This window comes from Hirundo rustica, chromosome 1, assembly GCF_015227805.2.
Source record: "Hirundo rustica isolate bHirRus1 chromosome 1, bHirRus1.pri.v3, whole genome shotgun sequence".
Classification (NCBI taxonomy): Eukaryota; Metazoa; Chordata; class Aves; order Passeriformes; family Hirundinidae; genus Hirundo; species Hirundo rustica.
Window position 1 is genome coordinate 41,045,599 of NC_053450.1, and position 16,386 is coordinate 41,061,984.

General features: G+C 35.2%; 1 protein-coding gene across 3 annotated transcripts in view; it reads left to right on the top strand.

Annotated features, from left to right (window-relative positions):
- The window catches only part of PCMTD1 (protein-L-isoaspartate (D-aspartate) O-methyltransferase domain containing 1), a 41,490-nt gene extending 27,616 nt beyond the window's left edge, over positions 1-13,874 (top strand). For all 3 annotated transcript variants that reach the window (XM_040056228.2, XM_040056236.2, XM_058419863.1), the window contains 3 exons: positions 6,367-6,538; positions 8,096-8,219; positions 11,194-13,874. In XM_040056228.2, coding sequence (XP_039912162.1) covers positions 6,367-6,538; positions 8,096-8,219; positions 11,194-11,564 — 667 coding nt within the window. In that variant the 3' untranslated portion in view covers positions 11,565-13,874. The remainder of the gene's footprint in view (positions 1-6,366; positions 6,539-8,095; positions 8,220-11,193) is intronic.
- The last annotated feature ends 2,512 nt before the right edge of the window (positions 13,875-16,386 follow it).

Sequence of the window (16,386 nt, forward strand, 5' to 3'; positions counted from 1 at the left end):
AGAAATACATAAATATGCATTTATACAGGAACCAAAGACTAGTTCAGAGGGCTTGGAAAAATACTTAAATGAGATGGAATGAACAATGGAGAAAGAACTAGAGAAAAGGTGAAAAGAGCTTGCCATCTTGCCCCAATACTGCCCTACTTCATAGGAAAAGAATTAGCACTCTCTAAAAATTGTTTACCTTTATATTTTACTGGTGTTAGCTCTAAAGCACTTTCATAGTCAAGTGAAATGAGACACTAATGAGTCATAGAAATCAAAAATTATTTCATTAATCTGTTGCATCTTCTTGTGGCATGTTATATCACATAAAGCTGTGTGAATATTCACCTTCACCTGTTGTTTTCAAAGAAGAAAAGTTTTACAACCTGAAAAATTTACTAAGTTATTTGAAAACTTCAAAGCTTCTTTCAGTGCATGGCATTAGTGTTTAAACACTAGGTGCTAGGAATGCTTGGAGTAAGATTACTGATTTAGGAAATTCTTGTTTGAAATAATGGAAGCTCTGAGATTGTATTCTTAATGTAACTGCACAAAGAAGCCATATCTCTCCAGGTTAAATGATGTGTAGCTTTTCAGTCTGTGTCTTTAAGTCAGCATGGGAACTCATTTTGCAACTGCTATAGATCTATACACCAGTTTTCCGGTTTGTTTCTCTTCACCAACAAATGTGCCAGAACTGGAAGGAAACTTTGTTTCCTTCTTTCGTCTCTTCTTCCACAATCCTGAGGAGTCTATTTTTGGAAAGTACGGCCAGAAGTATATTAGAACTAGGACAAAAGTTCATTAGTATAGGACAAAAGTAAGTGTTACTTCCTCATCACGCTAAGGAAAATTGTTTAATGTTTTATCACTTATTCTCAGACTCTACACATTTTGCAGATTCATTTCAGTGTCTGGTTATTAATGTATTTGGATGGTTTAAGTGTAGTTTGATATAAAGCTAATTGCATGAGTTCTTTTGCTGGATTTACTATTCTGTTTTGAAATATTTATTAAGAAGTGTTATGTTTTGAGTGTTTGGTTGTTGGTTTTTTTTTTTTCCCCCCCCACAAAGACTTGTGTGAAATTCTTTCTTCTAATGTAGTGTTACTGTAGTTCACATGACAAATGTTAACAACTTGCCAACCTTTTCTTATACATTATTAAAGTTGAATGGTAGTCCTTTGTGCCCTGAATTTAAATAAATTTAAATAAATTTCCTATTGGAAGGGAATTGCTTGAAACAGTTTGATGGTACTGAATGTGAGTTCAGGCTTTTTAGAGCTTTGAGTTGACTAACTAAAGGAAATGTGTGTGGATGGGAAAAAAGCATACTAAATTCATGCTGACATGGATTTTCTTTCTTTAAAGGCTGTGAACAGTAAACTGAGATATGTGAGTGTGGTTAGTATTTATAGGGATAGGCAGAAGTGTACAGTCAGATGAAATTTTGATGTGAATGAAGTAGTTGAGAGGTAGCTAGAATGATGCTGGTTTTAAGAACGAAGTAATTTTTCTCTCAGCAAAACCAATTTTAAGTGGTTCCCCAGTATTGCTTTAGTTTAATTTTATAATGTGTTTTACTGTTTCCTTCAGATACAAATCTGTGGGTGCTGACAGGGTTTTTTTCCTTCAAAATACTTGATATTTTTCTCCAATTTTATTGACCTTGTTCTTTAAAAAAAAAAAAAAAAAAAAAATCAATTATGTTTACCACATAAAACAACAAAGAAGGAGACAATCCATACCTCTTTGCACCTAGTTTCATCTTCACAAGGCCTCAGCGTAACATCCTGCATACATGGAGGTTGTATAGATAGAAGAGCTTATACCAAGAGGTGACCTGTATGTATTCAGAGCTAGAAGTAATTAAAGGTAGAGGTATCAAATTAGGACTGATCAGTGAATCACCTTGTACAAAATCCTGGCTACTAGGCTAGGTTAGTGCTATACTCTCCTGCTTCTTTATTTAATATTTTGCTATGACACATATGCTAGATTGGTGGATATGGATACAAGAGCAACAAACTTAATCTTAGGTCTTTGCTGTAAATGTTTTAAATGGTTGTTTATTTTAGCAGTAATACTTTGCTATGTTGCTGTCTGTAGGGAATCTAACTTAAAAACAGGGATAGTTACAATCTATTACTTGATAATTTTCTTTAGTTTCTGTAGCAAAGACAAAAACTCACTTTAAATTCTACAGTTTTTTCTTTTTTTTAATTTAGCAGGAAGAGAAGTACCTTGGCCACATTGAGTACGAACTTGAAATGCCTATCCCATGCAAAAGTCTTACATGCTTCAATCTGCTTGGTTATCCTGGGCCATTGCTACATGTGATTTGTGTGTGCTTAAATTTATTCTGTGGCAAGTGTTTGTTTAAACAGAGATCTTCTGTTGCCATGTTATTTGTAATGGGAACTCTTAACTTCTTTGTTCATGGCTATTGGTTGTAATCAAGAGAGCAGATTCAACGGAAGAACCTGAAGTGACTAAACTTTTCCAGATAGTTTGAGCACTTTTTCCTTTCTTTTTGTTATCTGATGTGTGAAATAGGATTTTTTTCATGTTACCAATATAATGCTCTGTAAAGCCACCCTGGTCACTTGGTAGAGGTGAACAAACATTAAAGAACACTTGGCAGTTTTTAGTTCCATTTCAGCTTGGAAATAAGATATTTAAGTGAAACATTAGCTCTTCTTGATAGTTATATTACATGTTTGTCGATACTGCATGTTAAAGCAATAAACAATTTTATTTTGATCAATGTTAATAAAAGGTAGGTCCATGTAACACAGAATGAAGTGAAATATCTGGTCTATTTTGTTACCCTAGATGCAATAGGAATAAAAGAAACTTTTTTGCATGTTAGGACAATTAGTAATAAAAGAATTGGGGTTTGATTATTTTAAAATGGAAGTTGACCTAATATGGTTGATACTACTTTCCTACTGTAAGACTAACATGCTTGTGATGCGCCTGGTAAGTATTCTTAATACTGAACACTTCCTTGTATTTGTAGAACCTTTGTATTTAAATTTTAAATAATTTCTTGCTCAATTGATGGGGTCTCATATGCTTAAATAAAACCAATGTAAACTTTACTTTTTTTGAAAATTACTTAGGCAAGTAAGCAGGAAGAATTTTCAGAATTATTCTTCAGTCAGTGTTCAAAGCTCATCTTGTATTACTGGACTGGATAAATACAAGAAAATGGTACATACCTTTATCAGCTCTTTTTGATTCAGAGGTATGTGCATAATGGAAATCATCCTAAGGTTCAGGGATCTGGGAAAGAGTCTCGCTGCATAACTAATGAGATCTACATTTTGTGGGAGTGTGGAGAAGCAAGATTTACCATTCTACAACTTAACTAGTCCATGAAAAGTCCATGGTGCTCTACTAAGCAGGAAAGCAGTATGCTTTTCTTGCATTTCTGGTATATCTCCTATGAGTGAGTCACTGTTCATACCCTAACACATGAAGCAGTTATTTCTGAACAATTTCATGAGAAACCCAAATGAAGAGGGATTGGCTTTTAAACAGGCATGTTGCTGTTACCAGAGACAGTTTATCACCTTTTCCTCCCATTTCTTCTACCTACTTCTACCTTTCTGGATAACAAGGAACTACATGTTGCAGTTCCTGAACTAGCAGCACACCAGCAGCTGGCACATTAATTCAGGCCAGCTGGAGGTGAGCATTGCATGGCCAGGTGAGCTGATTAGACCTCATTTTTTATCTGGCATGGATTAAAGAGGTGTCTTCAGAAATGACATGTAACCTAGTTCATAAAGTGTTAATTTTTCTGTGGGAAATGAGTCTGTCAAGAGGACCACCAGTTGACAAACTGGGTTGAAACTAGCTGAAAAACTATGTGGAGGAAGAAGGTATTTTTTGAAGTAAATGGAATAATAAACGAGCGGCTGTTTTGGTCATGAGCTTTGTGTCTTCACAAAACTTTGTTAATAGCATGGAGGGAGCACAGTCCAGACAATTTAAAGTGCCTATAGACAGAGCTGGTCTCTAATGCTTTACCCATCTTATTCTTACAAGTGTATTAAGAAGTTGCTTCTGTGTCTTTATTTGCGCTTTGTGCCCTTCTGGTTGCAAGCTGGAGAGCTAAATGATAAATTGTCTTCAGCTTTTACTATATTAGTAAAGACTACAATGGCTTTTTGTCCTCAGCTCATGCATAGAGTATTTTGTGTCTGGGGAGTGTTTCACGGGGTTTTGTTGTGTCTTGTATTCCTTAGACAGTTTAATGTTCCTCCTTGTTTTAAGAAGGTGTGACTGCTGTATTCATGAGTTCTTAGGGTAGTTTCTAGGACAGAAACAGGATTTTCTGGTAAAAAAATTTGGTAGGTTTTAGAGGAGCATTTGGAGAAGATGAGAAGCTGTGAAAGCTGTGGGGGTAGGGAGACCATCTTAATTTTTCTGAAACTGACCAGGGACACTGTTGAGATTTAAAACTGTGTCTTGGAAAACTACCATATTCTTTCTCACCCTGTCTCCTCACCATTCCTCCTTTACTTTTTAAGCCCACAAAAGTATTTTGCTCAAACTTTCAAATTAAGTTGATGTGGTAATGCTTGATTTAAACTGTAGGCAATATGAAATGAAAACTATAGCATAAACTGCCTGATTGACCTGTATGTGAAATATAGAAAATGTAGGAAAGAACACGGTAGCCCAAGTGCTTATGAAATGAGATTTGCTTCTTCAGCAGATTGATCAGTGTCTTGGATTTCATTTTCTTTCCAGCATTTAGCCTCGTCTAATGTATTTCTAGAACTTTCTGTGTTAATATGGAATTATTTCAAGCACAGTTCAGGCTGGTCTAGCTTCACTTTCTCAATTTTGTGCATCTAGGCAATTTATCCCTACTCCGATTCCCCCTTTTTTTTTTTTTTTTTTTTTCTTTTTCCCTTCTTCCCTCTCTGGATTTGGAAGAGAAAACATGGACTGTTGACCACAAGAAGTGCATGAGAGAACCAGGCAGTAGTTGTTAAAAGATTCTGGGGTCTCTCTTGACTAGTCAAAGAAAGAAGCATTGAAGTATTTTCAAGATCAAGCATCCCATGTTGGAGGGAAAAATATACTTTCAGCAAAAACTTCAATTTCCTGATTTGTTAATGTCAGTGCTCTAGATCACAAAGTCAGCCAAGCCTTACATACTTCATCCCCAAGCAGTGAAAGCTGCCAACTTTACTGTAACTGAAAAAATATTGATTTGAATGTTGTCAGGTATTGTACTGGGATTTGCTAATGCTAGCCAAGCAAAAAGAAAAATTACTTTCCATTGACAGTCAGCCATAAAGTTCATAAAATGGCTACATGTATTTGAAGTTCTTAGAAAAATTCATTCCTTTTGGATGCTGTTTGAGATGCATTGGACAGATGAAGTTTATGAACTTTTTCATGCAACAACAAGGCTGTTAAGTTTCATGTAATAGTTTTTTTCAAAGACAACCATAAATTCTTTTCTTTGTAAGCTCTCTTCTTATATAGAAAGTGCTTGGGGAAGATGTATAGTTATTCACTCAAGGAATTTTTTTACAAAATGGTAAATTTTATTATGGTGTTAACAGCTGAAGCAGTAACATGCTTCAGAGATTTAAAAAATGTCAGAAAATAACAGTGTTTTAGAGAAAATATGCAGCTTTAGCAATAAAGTACTGCCTTGTACATTTTTTCTTTTGTATTTTATACAGTGATATAGAACACTTACAGTCCTTGCAACCTTTTAAACTTAGGTCTACTAAAATGCACTTGTATAATTTCCATTTACTGATGAAAATGAGGTGTTTCTGAAATAACAAATCTTTTCTTTTTTTGCTGTGCATATGGTCAAAAAAGATGTTAGACTTTTCCATTGAATTCCTTTTTGGGGAAAAGTGGATTGGGCTCAAGGTGGAAAATTGGGAGATAGAGAAAAATGAATCTTTAAAAAGACCTTAACTGATAGAAAATGGAAGGGAGGTACTACGAAATGAAACCTTTCAATATTTATTCAACAGCCTGGATATCACTCATTGTTGATAAACATCCTGTTTCAGTGGCACTTGTACCATATGGCTTAAGATTTCTTTGGATGAATCTACTTGCATGTAGTTAGGAAGGTGATGTTTTGAAGCTTTCTCTGTTTTGCATAATACATAATCGTAACTGCTTAATAGTTTTTCTTCAGTGGTCCCTGATGTGGCAGAAAAAAAATACAGATTACTTTCAAAGTAACATCTTAATACAAACTTTTAAATGATGTATGCTAATCATTCTTCATTATATAAGGGAAGATATATTTTTCTGCCTTTATCTGGACTCGCTTTTCTTGAAAAACTTAATTTGAAATGTTTCATTTTTTCTTCTTCCCCTTAGATTTGAGTTCTGTGAACCTGCCTTTGTGGTTGGAAATTGTTTGGAAATAGCCTCAGACAGTCATCAATATGACCGGATTTACTGTGGAGCTGGAGTCCAGAAAGACCATGAAAACTACATGAAAATTTTATTGAAAGTTGGAGGCATTTTAGTAATGCCTATAGAAGATCAGGTGACTTAGTGACAATTTCCCCTTTTTATCTTCTAGTATGAGAAATATGTAATTTAAAGAATGCTTTTGAATATATATTTGACTAAGTTAATGTTCAGCTAACCGTGCCTTGATTTGGTGTATTGCAGTTAAGGAGATACTAATCTTTTTAACAGTGTCTTGAACTTTTTTCCCTTATATTTGTAGGAAAGCATCAATATCATGCTTTTAACAAAGTCTGTTTCATACTATTTCCTGTGTGTTATAGCAGAACTGCTTTGAAATATCCCTGCCACACAGACATTTTCAGTCAGTACTTCAAAAAAAAGAAACCACCTCTAAAGTAGGAGAATTGATTTCAAGGAATACAAAAATACCTGTGATTAGTGGGGCATTGAAGGAGAGGAAAAAAATGAAGGAAAAATATGTCTGTATTCACAGCAGTTTTCGGTGTTGCTTTTCCATGTTAAATTTAACGGTTTTCAGACAGGGGCATATTATTTTAATAATACTTCGCACTTTTATCACTTTTCATCCTTAGACCTCAAAAGGCTTCTCAATGGTAAGTATTATTCTCCCTATTTTACTAATAGGGAAATTGAGAAAGGCACATATGTGACTAAAGTAGATGTCCTCCTAAATACAGATAATTACTAAAATGCTTGTTGATAAGCTTGTTAGCTACTTTACTTTCAAAAAAGAATTCTCACGTTATCTATCTGCTTTCTTAAAATACCAAAGGGATTTAAGCATAGCCTGCATGATTCTGTTCCATAAATAATTTCATTATTTACTCAACTAAGATTCTGTCAGTTGAAATGGATGGAATCCAACTTAAAAGTACTCACAATGCAAGAGAAAAACTAAAACTGTGACTATTTTTACCTTACATACAAATGGATCGGGGCTTAGAGCATGTAAAGTATGAGGAACAGCTACAAGATCGGAGATAATTTAGCTTGCAGAAAACATCAAGGAAATGTTTAATTCCTGTTGTTTTCCTGAAGGGGTGGAGAATTTACCTGGTAGACAGGAGTCCAGTTCTCCTCACAGGTGCACAGCATACTGAAAGAGCATTACAAATTGGCATCAAGGGAGCTTTCTGCCTGCAAATAAGGGAAACAGTTTTTCATAGTAAGAATGCTTGAACACTACAGCAGGTTGCCTAGACAGGTGAGGAATCTCAGTCCTAGATATTTTTTCACTTAATTGGAAAGATTCTGATGTAACTTTGAAGCTGGCCCAGTTCAAGGAGGAGGGTAGAACTCCAGAGGTTGCTTCCCACCTAAAGTATTCTTTGATCTTTTGGAAAAATGAGAAGAAAACCACAGAAGTTACCTTAGTTTTTACCTTAGGGCCTTTGTTTTCCAGCTGCATCTCTTCCCGTAACCAAAGAGCCTTACTCAGTACTCTAGTGACCAAGTGATATTTCAAGGATTATCAAAGTCCTTTCTGTTCGTAAAACAGCCTTAATTCATTTTGAAGCAAAACAAAATAGCAGTGTGTTTGAAACCAACCTGAGTAGTATTGACTGTGCCAAAATTATAATCACTGATTTATTTTGGTTTTGTTTTGCAGCTAACACAGATCTTGAGAACAGGACAGAACACATGGGAAAGTAAGAATATCCTTGCTGTTTCATTTGCTCCACTAGTGCAACCGAACAGAAATGACAATGGCAAACATGACACTGTAGGACTGCGTAAGTTTGTGCTCCCTCTCTTTGGCTTGCAGGGATGTTACAGTGCCTGATGTTAGAGGTCTGGAAGTTGAGAGAGGCTGTGCTGTAGAAAATTCTGTTTAGCAAAGCAGTAGCTCACTGTACGTTTTTGTGCTCCTGGTGTGTGGTCTGTGTTGCTTCACTGTTAATATTCTGATTTGAGTTGATAGAATGTTTCCAGCTTGTTTTTCCATCCACTTTTTCCTTTTAAGTTCAGCTTCGCTTACTATAGTATAGATAAAATAGCCACCTAATATTAGGTCACTTAGGTCCCTCATAGTGCTAATTTTCTTGTGGTCTCCTAGAGAATTTTGCCAGCCTCCACCCCCCCCAACCCCGAACTGAAAGGAAGAGTTCTAAACTGGTGCTGTGGTATTATAGGATATTAATAAGCCCAAGTGTCTGTAGTCATATCTAGCTGTTTGTTACTAGTCATCTGGATTGGCTGTCCAGCTGCAATGCTTTAACAGATTTAGTAAAGGTATTTAGAAAGTCTTTGGAAGTACACCTGTTGCCAAATGTAAGGTAGGATGATTAAGAGGGAAGGAGAAAAAGCTGACAAAGAAAAGCGTAGAGTTGGAACTTTCTGTCAGAGTTGTCAGGGCTAGGAGTAGAACACAGAGCTACGGTAACGTGTGGGAAATTACCGAAACCGAAAAAGAGCCTAAAAGATAACGTGTTTTAACTGTGAAACTGGTATAAGCCCTTTAGGAGTCTAGCATGTCCTATCAGCTTGTATTGCCTGTATCTACTGATCTGGCAATTCATTTTGAGTGTGTGTGAGCTTGCTATGACAGGTACTTTTATGTTATTCATACAAAGTATAGAAGATAATTTCCTTTATGTAATCTATTCCTACGCAGAAATAACTAATTTTTGTTGTTTTAATACTTGTTTTGAGCCCTCAGAAGACATTTCCTGAAATTAACTTATTAATTCCAGATTATTTTTTTCCTTTGTTCCATCCATAGTACATAGTTTGTGTCATATCTAACAATGAAATGCAGAGGTGTCTAGGCAAACTTTATGATGATTTTATACAGTCTAATTATCTAGAACAAAAGAGGATTTTCTATCAACATTCCTAAATTTTCAGAATGAGGAGTCCAGACCATGGACATTCAGAGCTGAATGGTAGTACAAGAAAGGTGTTTCCTGTGTTATAATTTCAAAATGAGTTTTTAATGAGAAGAGGAAAAAATAACCAAATGTTGTATTGTTCACATTTAAGAGAAAAATAAGTTGCACTGTCAAACGAGATCAGGGAGATAGGCTTCTTTCCACTGCTCAGGCAGATCTGCTTTTACTTGAAAACTTAAAAATAAAGCAAAAGTAGCAAGTGTTCTTGTGAGTGTGTTGGGTGTATATGGAAGGGGTGGGGTTGTAAAAAGGAGTGTGCTGAAGCTCAGTAAATAAATTTTTAGCTTATTTCTCTTTTATAGTAACATTCTCTATTTGTTTCAAATCCACAGGCCTATAATTTATCTTAGTTCAAAGTAATCTAGTGAACATTCTCCTTCTGTAGACTTTAGTCAGAGGTTGCAGATGTCATTACTAAGTAAACAGAATCTGTGCCATACTACAGGCAGCTCTTGAATGCTTTCTGACATATATATAGTGTTATATATATAGACTAAAATAACTCTCATATGTAAAATATCTGTCAGCTATGCTCAAAGTAGAGACTTTTTTTTTTTGTAGAAAACTACAGCAGTGGTATTAAAAGGTTCATTTTATCAAGTAGTTATTGGTTAGGATGCAGTTCGCTGGTAGTAGACAAATGGAAATACATGGACAGTAAATATCCAAAATTTTGCATCCTGTTCCTCCCATTAAAAAAAGCTTGCATTTTTTATAATTGGCATACAATCTGTAATCCTGGTTTGTTTCCATGAACTTATAAACATGTTCTGGTTAGATAGGGTTTTTTCTTGAACTTTGAGCCGATTTTATACTTAAGAAGTGGAACTCTTTTTTTGTTGTATTTTGGAGGTTTTTTCCCCTCTCTCTTTGGCATGACCCGAAATCAGTTTTGCCAGTCTTAATATCCTTTCTGTCTCAGATAAACTAATTAGTCTGCAACTGAAGTAATTTTATGTAACAATTGATCTTATTTAAACTACATCTGGATTTTTTATAGCTGAACGAATTTTCTGGAATTTCAATAATTTTTGAACTTATTTCTTCAGTAACTTCTTCCTTGCTGTAGTCCCCATTACTTTTATGATATTCTGTACAGGAATGAAAGTGACAAGTAAGAAAGTTGAACTAGCTTTGACTTTGGCTGGTGTGCTTTTTTGGTTTTGTTTTCCTTGGAATTAGCCATCCACAGCTCATCTAGGGCAGGTGTCAGCAGCCAAGCAATATTTTGTCATCACCTGGCTGTTACTGGAAAACATTAAGTTTTGACTTTTTTCTTACTTGTTGGTTTGGGTTTTTCTCCCTTTAGGACTTGAGTAATTTTGATTCCTCTTCTGCTGCAAAGATGCAGGTAGCTTACCTGGTTCATCACCTGTGAATTAGACACATCCCTCCCTCATCAGTTAGATTCAGTAGAAGTGAGCAGAAGAAAGGCACTTGTCTAAACAAATGTAGCACAGGGGTAGAAATTGTTTTTCCACAAAAGGATCTTAACAATGGTAGCAGTAGGTGCTGAGACATGCTAGGTGCTAAAAAGTGACAGTACTTGTCATATAATTTCTTAAATTTATTTTAGTGATCTGCTCATGCTTTCTACTTCTCTTGCACATCTGTCAAAAGACCTCTGTTTCCTGGACTGCCACAGGGTTTTTCATGGTGATACTATCTAACCTTGTGTCATTTGCATATTGTATCATTTACTTAATTTTCAAATTAAGTGTTTTTGAATGTTAGTCTCACTGCCTTGCAGCTAGTTGGGGCTTTTTTTGCTAGAGGGAAATTTCACTTAGTATAACTTATTTTTCTTCCATTTTAGCTCCATGTGCTGTTAGGAACCTCCAGGACTTAGCTCGAATATATATCAGACGCACTCTTAGAAACTTCATAAATGAGGAGATGAAAGCCAAGGGCATTGCTCAGAAGCCTCCTCCGAAACGCAAACGCAGGAGATGTCGTAGACGCAAGATTAACACTTACGTGTTTGTTGGTAATCAGCTCATTCCTCAGCCTCTAGATAGTGAAGAAGATGAAAGAATGGAAGATGATAACAAAGAGGAGGAGGATAAAGATCACAGTGAGGCCTTGAAGCCAGAAGAGCCTCCTCGAAATCTGTTGAGAGAGAAAATTATGAGTCTACCATTACCCGAATCTTTAAAAGCGTACTTGACCTATTACAGAGAAAAATAACTTGTTTTAAGTAGAAATAATGCCTACTGATAGTTCCTTTATTCTTGAAAATGTAGCATTTATTAAGAAGTAGGTGGACAAATTATTATTAGTATTTCATCAAGACTGAAGTACAGCGATAAATGGTAACTTGTCACTATCTTGTCTTTGCTACAAGGAAGACTTGCATTCGACAGTAGAATCCCTTTTTAAAAGTCTATTTTTCTTTAAATTTTGAAAATGCTGTTTTAACTCTGATAGAAATATATATTCCATTATGCAGCACTAATCAATATTTTGCATGGTAAGTCTTTTTTGGATCCCTAACAGATTTGTATTGATAAAAGAATGAGTGAAATTTTATATATGCTAAATAATTGGTTAAACATGTGCATCTGAATTGATGAGCAATTTGTCTGTATTTATTATTATTAGGGAAACATTTTAAACATGCAGACACTTATCCTCTAATGTCCAAATCAGACCCTTTTAAAGTTTATTTTACTATGGCTTTGTTGCAATCATTATTACTATGTTGGTGTAGATATATTCCAACAACACAAGTGCAATAAATGTATACAGACACTGAATGAGCTGGCTTTAGTAAAATATGAAAATACAAGTTCTGAAATGTCAGATGACCCTGCTACTTCTGCATTTATCTTTTGCCAAAAGATCTTGCAACAACTAACAGCTTCTCTCAGAGCCTTAAAGAAACACCATATTGAATAAGAAGCAAAGCAATGCTTACTTCAGCTCTGCTTATACTTAACTCCATCCTACACTGTCAGTATTTCTAACTAAAGGCAATTCCTCATTTGTGGGAAGTATAGGACAGTATATTTTGTTTATTTCTAGAGCTCACAGCATTGAGTCAAAAAATTTGATAATTCAAGATTGTAATTTAGTTTTCAGTCATCTATATTTACTGCTTTTAAGTAGAGGTAGAATTTCAACAAAATTTAGTTTGTATTGCTTATTGGGATAGCTATAATAGTAGAAGTTAGAATTTGTTCAGCAAATGCACTTTAGTAAGTGAATTTTATACTTAACATGCATCTCCAAGAAGGTAGATTTGTGCCAGCCTATATTTTGTTTCTGAGCATGGCTCTTAGCACAAAAATATTTATAAAATCGTATGCATCTTTTGGAAACCTAAGAGTAGCAGTGCGACTGTGGGGACCCACGATAGTGCTGATTTAAATCCTTCAATGATTTTTTCCTCTTCTAGTTGTGAAGTTATTTGCAGTTCTCATTTTTAACTTTGCTTTTACCATCCTAATTTCTTCATTCTGTTGTAACATAACCATGAGGGTAAACAGTTCATTAAGAATTTGGCGTGATATGTATTAAAACCCACAATCATTGGAAACGTGTAAATGTATGCCTGTTAGACCCAATGAAAAAACATTCCCATTAAAATATCCCCCGTGATACATTTTACGACACTGGTAACACTTCTTTTTGTGTGAAACAATGAACAAAATAACGACATATTTCTAAAGCAGTAAATGTTCCTATTCCAAATATTTATAACCAACTAGTATTCATATGGTCTAGCAGTCCAGTATTTACTTCAACATACATTAGCATTTTGTTGCATCTGAGAAGGAAGGTCAGACACAATGCCATGACACTGACTCTTTTTGGTGCATTTCATGCTGTAGTCCCTGTTTTTAAGGTACATCATAGTAATGTTTAAATGGAATTTCATGAAGGCCTGTTGTACCAGCATGTGGAGTTACTTTCCGCAATATATTTACCATATAAGTAAGGAAAAGTATTTGAAATAAATATTCTAACTTTATTTTAAAAGCAGGAAAACCTTATAAGGAATAGTTTTCCAAAATAATGATACTAATAAAGTAATTGTGATGCTTCAGCTATAAGAAATGAACATAATCTTGTTTTAAATGGGTTATTTTAGATGGAGGTTAAATAATCTGAAGTTTGAGATGTTTGTCTCTTCTTTTCTTGGAATCTACATCCGTGAGCTCAAGAATGAGATTACTAAATATTACTTAAGTACTTCGAGGACTATATACAGGATGCTTTTTGAGAATAAATCTCTGCGTTCTTTCCTGCCTGTATACTTGGAAAAATGGACAGTGGATGATTTGTCATGAATCTTCAGTATGTAAGTTTTTTTTTGGAGTCACTGAAAGAGAATGTTTCCTCTGTGTTTTATATGTGGATTTATTTTACACTCTTGAATTTATATTTACATAAATAAAAGGTAGAAATGCAAAATTAATTAAAATTTAATTTTTGCCATCTCACTTGATGATGGGGACATTGTTGCAATAAAATGGTTTTTTTGTGGTTTCTGCTTGCTTGAATTTCTGTGTTTCTGTGGAAGTATTTTCAGTTATTTGGAAATTCAGGTACCAGTTGTTTCATAATTAGGTCAGTAATCTCTTAATAAAGGCTATTCTTGAATTTCAGAAGTATATATTCTCAATATATTTTGAATTTTTGCAAAGGTTGAAAGATGAGATGTTATTCATGACACAAGGCAAGGTATTTTCGTCCCAGCACTACTTTTGAAGTATTTGTATGGAAAGTTTCCTCTGGAGAGCCCAGAAGCTAAACTTGAGCTATATACTAAAAGCCATTTCCATGTTTTGGGGTTTTTTTCCTAAGTATTGATTTTTTATATATATTTTTTTAATCCTCAACTGAGCAGCTCTCTGGGTCAAAACAAATAAGGAAAACTTGGAGGTAAGAGCTGCAAGGGTGGTGAGCAACCAGTGAGTCACACTTCCTATTGCAAGTCCTTGATGCAGCTTTATTTTATTCAAGCTGGGTCAGGTAGGCTGATGAGCAGTGTTATAATTGTGGTTACTGTAAGGAAGGGTGTGATGAATTGGAACTTCGGGGGGGGTTTATCTTCTTTGGTCTGGATGAGGACCCAAGACCAGTGCAGTCTTTTCAAAAGATGTGAATTTTTAATCCCATGTCATTCAGGAAAAATTGAGCATCTGCCTCCCAAAAACTTGAAAAGAGCAGTTTTCATTGCAGCGAGCCTGAACAGCTGTGCTTGGCTAAGCACCCTGTTGCTTGTTCAGGTGCTGGCAAGTTAAGTATATTTTTTTTTTTTTTTTATGTTTTTCTTTTTTTTTTTTTCTTTTTTTTTCTTTTTTAAATAGGGAATGTAATCAAATGTGCTGTGTTCTGATTAAAGCTGTTTTAGCTTATTAAAGATTTATCCATATGTCCTCAAGAGTGTCTCCTTCCATCATTCATGTAGTTGAGTAAAACTGAAGGCTTTGTGATTTACTAATCAATTATAAAAGATAAAGGAGTGGTGTTCTATGTTCTTCTTAGAGGTGTATATACTGAACTTCACTTTAATGAGCTGATACTTATTTTGACAACACTTGAATCATGTATGAGGCATTTTCCATAAACTTGTTCTGAGAAGGTTGTTGGAGTATAACTAGGACAGTGAGGCTTTAAAGGCATGTGTTTTTTGAGATGTTTTAGTAAAACAACTTCAGTAAAATCTGGATGACTGGCTTGATCAGTGCCTGTCTCTCTTACTTCTATAGCTATCCGGTGTACTTGTCAACTTGTTGAATTACTCTGTTCCAAGTAAAGCTGGCTAGTTTAGCTACAAGGCTTGTGCCATGTTTATGGTCAGTATGGAAGCAAGAATCTAATGCTGATTTATCAGTGCTTATCAGCAAGATGGTACACTTTCTTTCTAGAGTCTTCTGTCATCGTTGGTATTCTGTGATGCTTTAAAGATAATTGTCAGGGGAGCAAAGGGAACTTGGACATCCTTTATAACGCTCTATCATTTTCCACTGTAAGCAAGGAATCTATGTAATACTTTGCTGGGATATTTCCCAGCAAAATACTTCCATGCTAGAGAAAACAAAGGCACTTAATTGTTTTCTGTCACCTTTTCTTCATGCATTCATGACTTTAGTGTAAAAAGAAAACAGCAAATCTATAGGTAACACTACATGCTAGATGCTGGCAGTTCTTGTTTTATAAGCATTTCCTTTCTGTTTTGGTAACCTTTTTATCCTGGCTGAAAAATAATTCATTTGGGTTTCCTGCTGCTCTACTGCTTCCATGGTTGCATTCCATGGATGATCTCCACAAAATGAAAAATGCTCCTTGCAGGCAAATAGATATGAAGAGTTAAATTGCAGTTCTTTATATTACAGTAATACAATTAAAACTGTAGCGCATGCTCTTCATTTCTAATCCTCCTCTTGGAGTTACGATCAATCTCCCTTTGTTTCCCTTGACTTTTAAATACACAGCTAGAGAAGGTAACACAGCATTCTGCACCTCTGCCATCTTTTGTGGGTAGAATATTTTGTTCACATTGATGGTGCCTTCTTACCCTCCTGGGATCACCTTGGGAGTCATTTTTATGTTGGATAATGTGCTTTTTGCATTTACATTTGTTGTTCTGTATCTCCAGTTTGTATTTAAATTATCTGTATGTGATAATCTGCATATGTTAGATATGTATTTTGTCTCAAGTTTTGGGTGTGCATATTTTTAAAACTGACTGTTCTAGAGCTGTACATAGCTCTAGAATCACCAGTACCAAGGGTGCTTACACCTTGATCCCATTGCTGCTTCCTGTGTCTTCACTTTTCTGCTCTCAGACCAGGGCTCCATTTTCTGCACTACAGCATCATGTGAGAGAATGATAAATAGTCTCTTTTAAACAATAGTGGCATGTTACTCTTACCTATATAAAACTAGGCTCGTTCCACAGAAGCGTGAATGGTTACCTATAGACAGCAAGTCAACCAGAGAGTGACATGTTTGTCATCCCATGGGTGATGTCAGTACTATACATAGGAGACAGACCTAC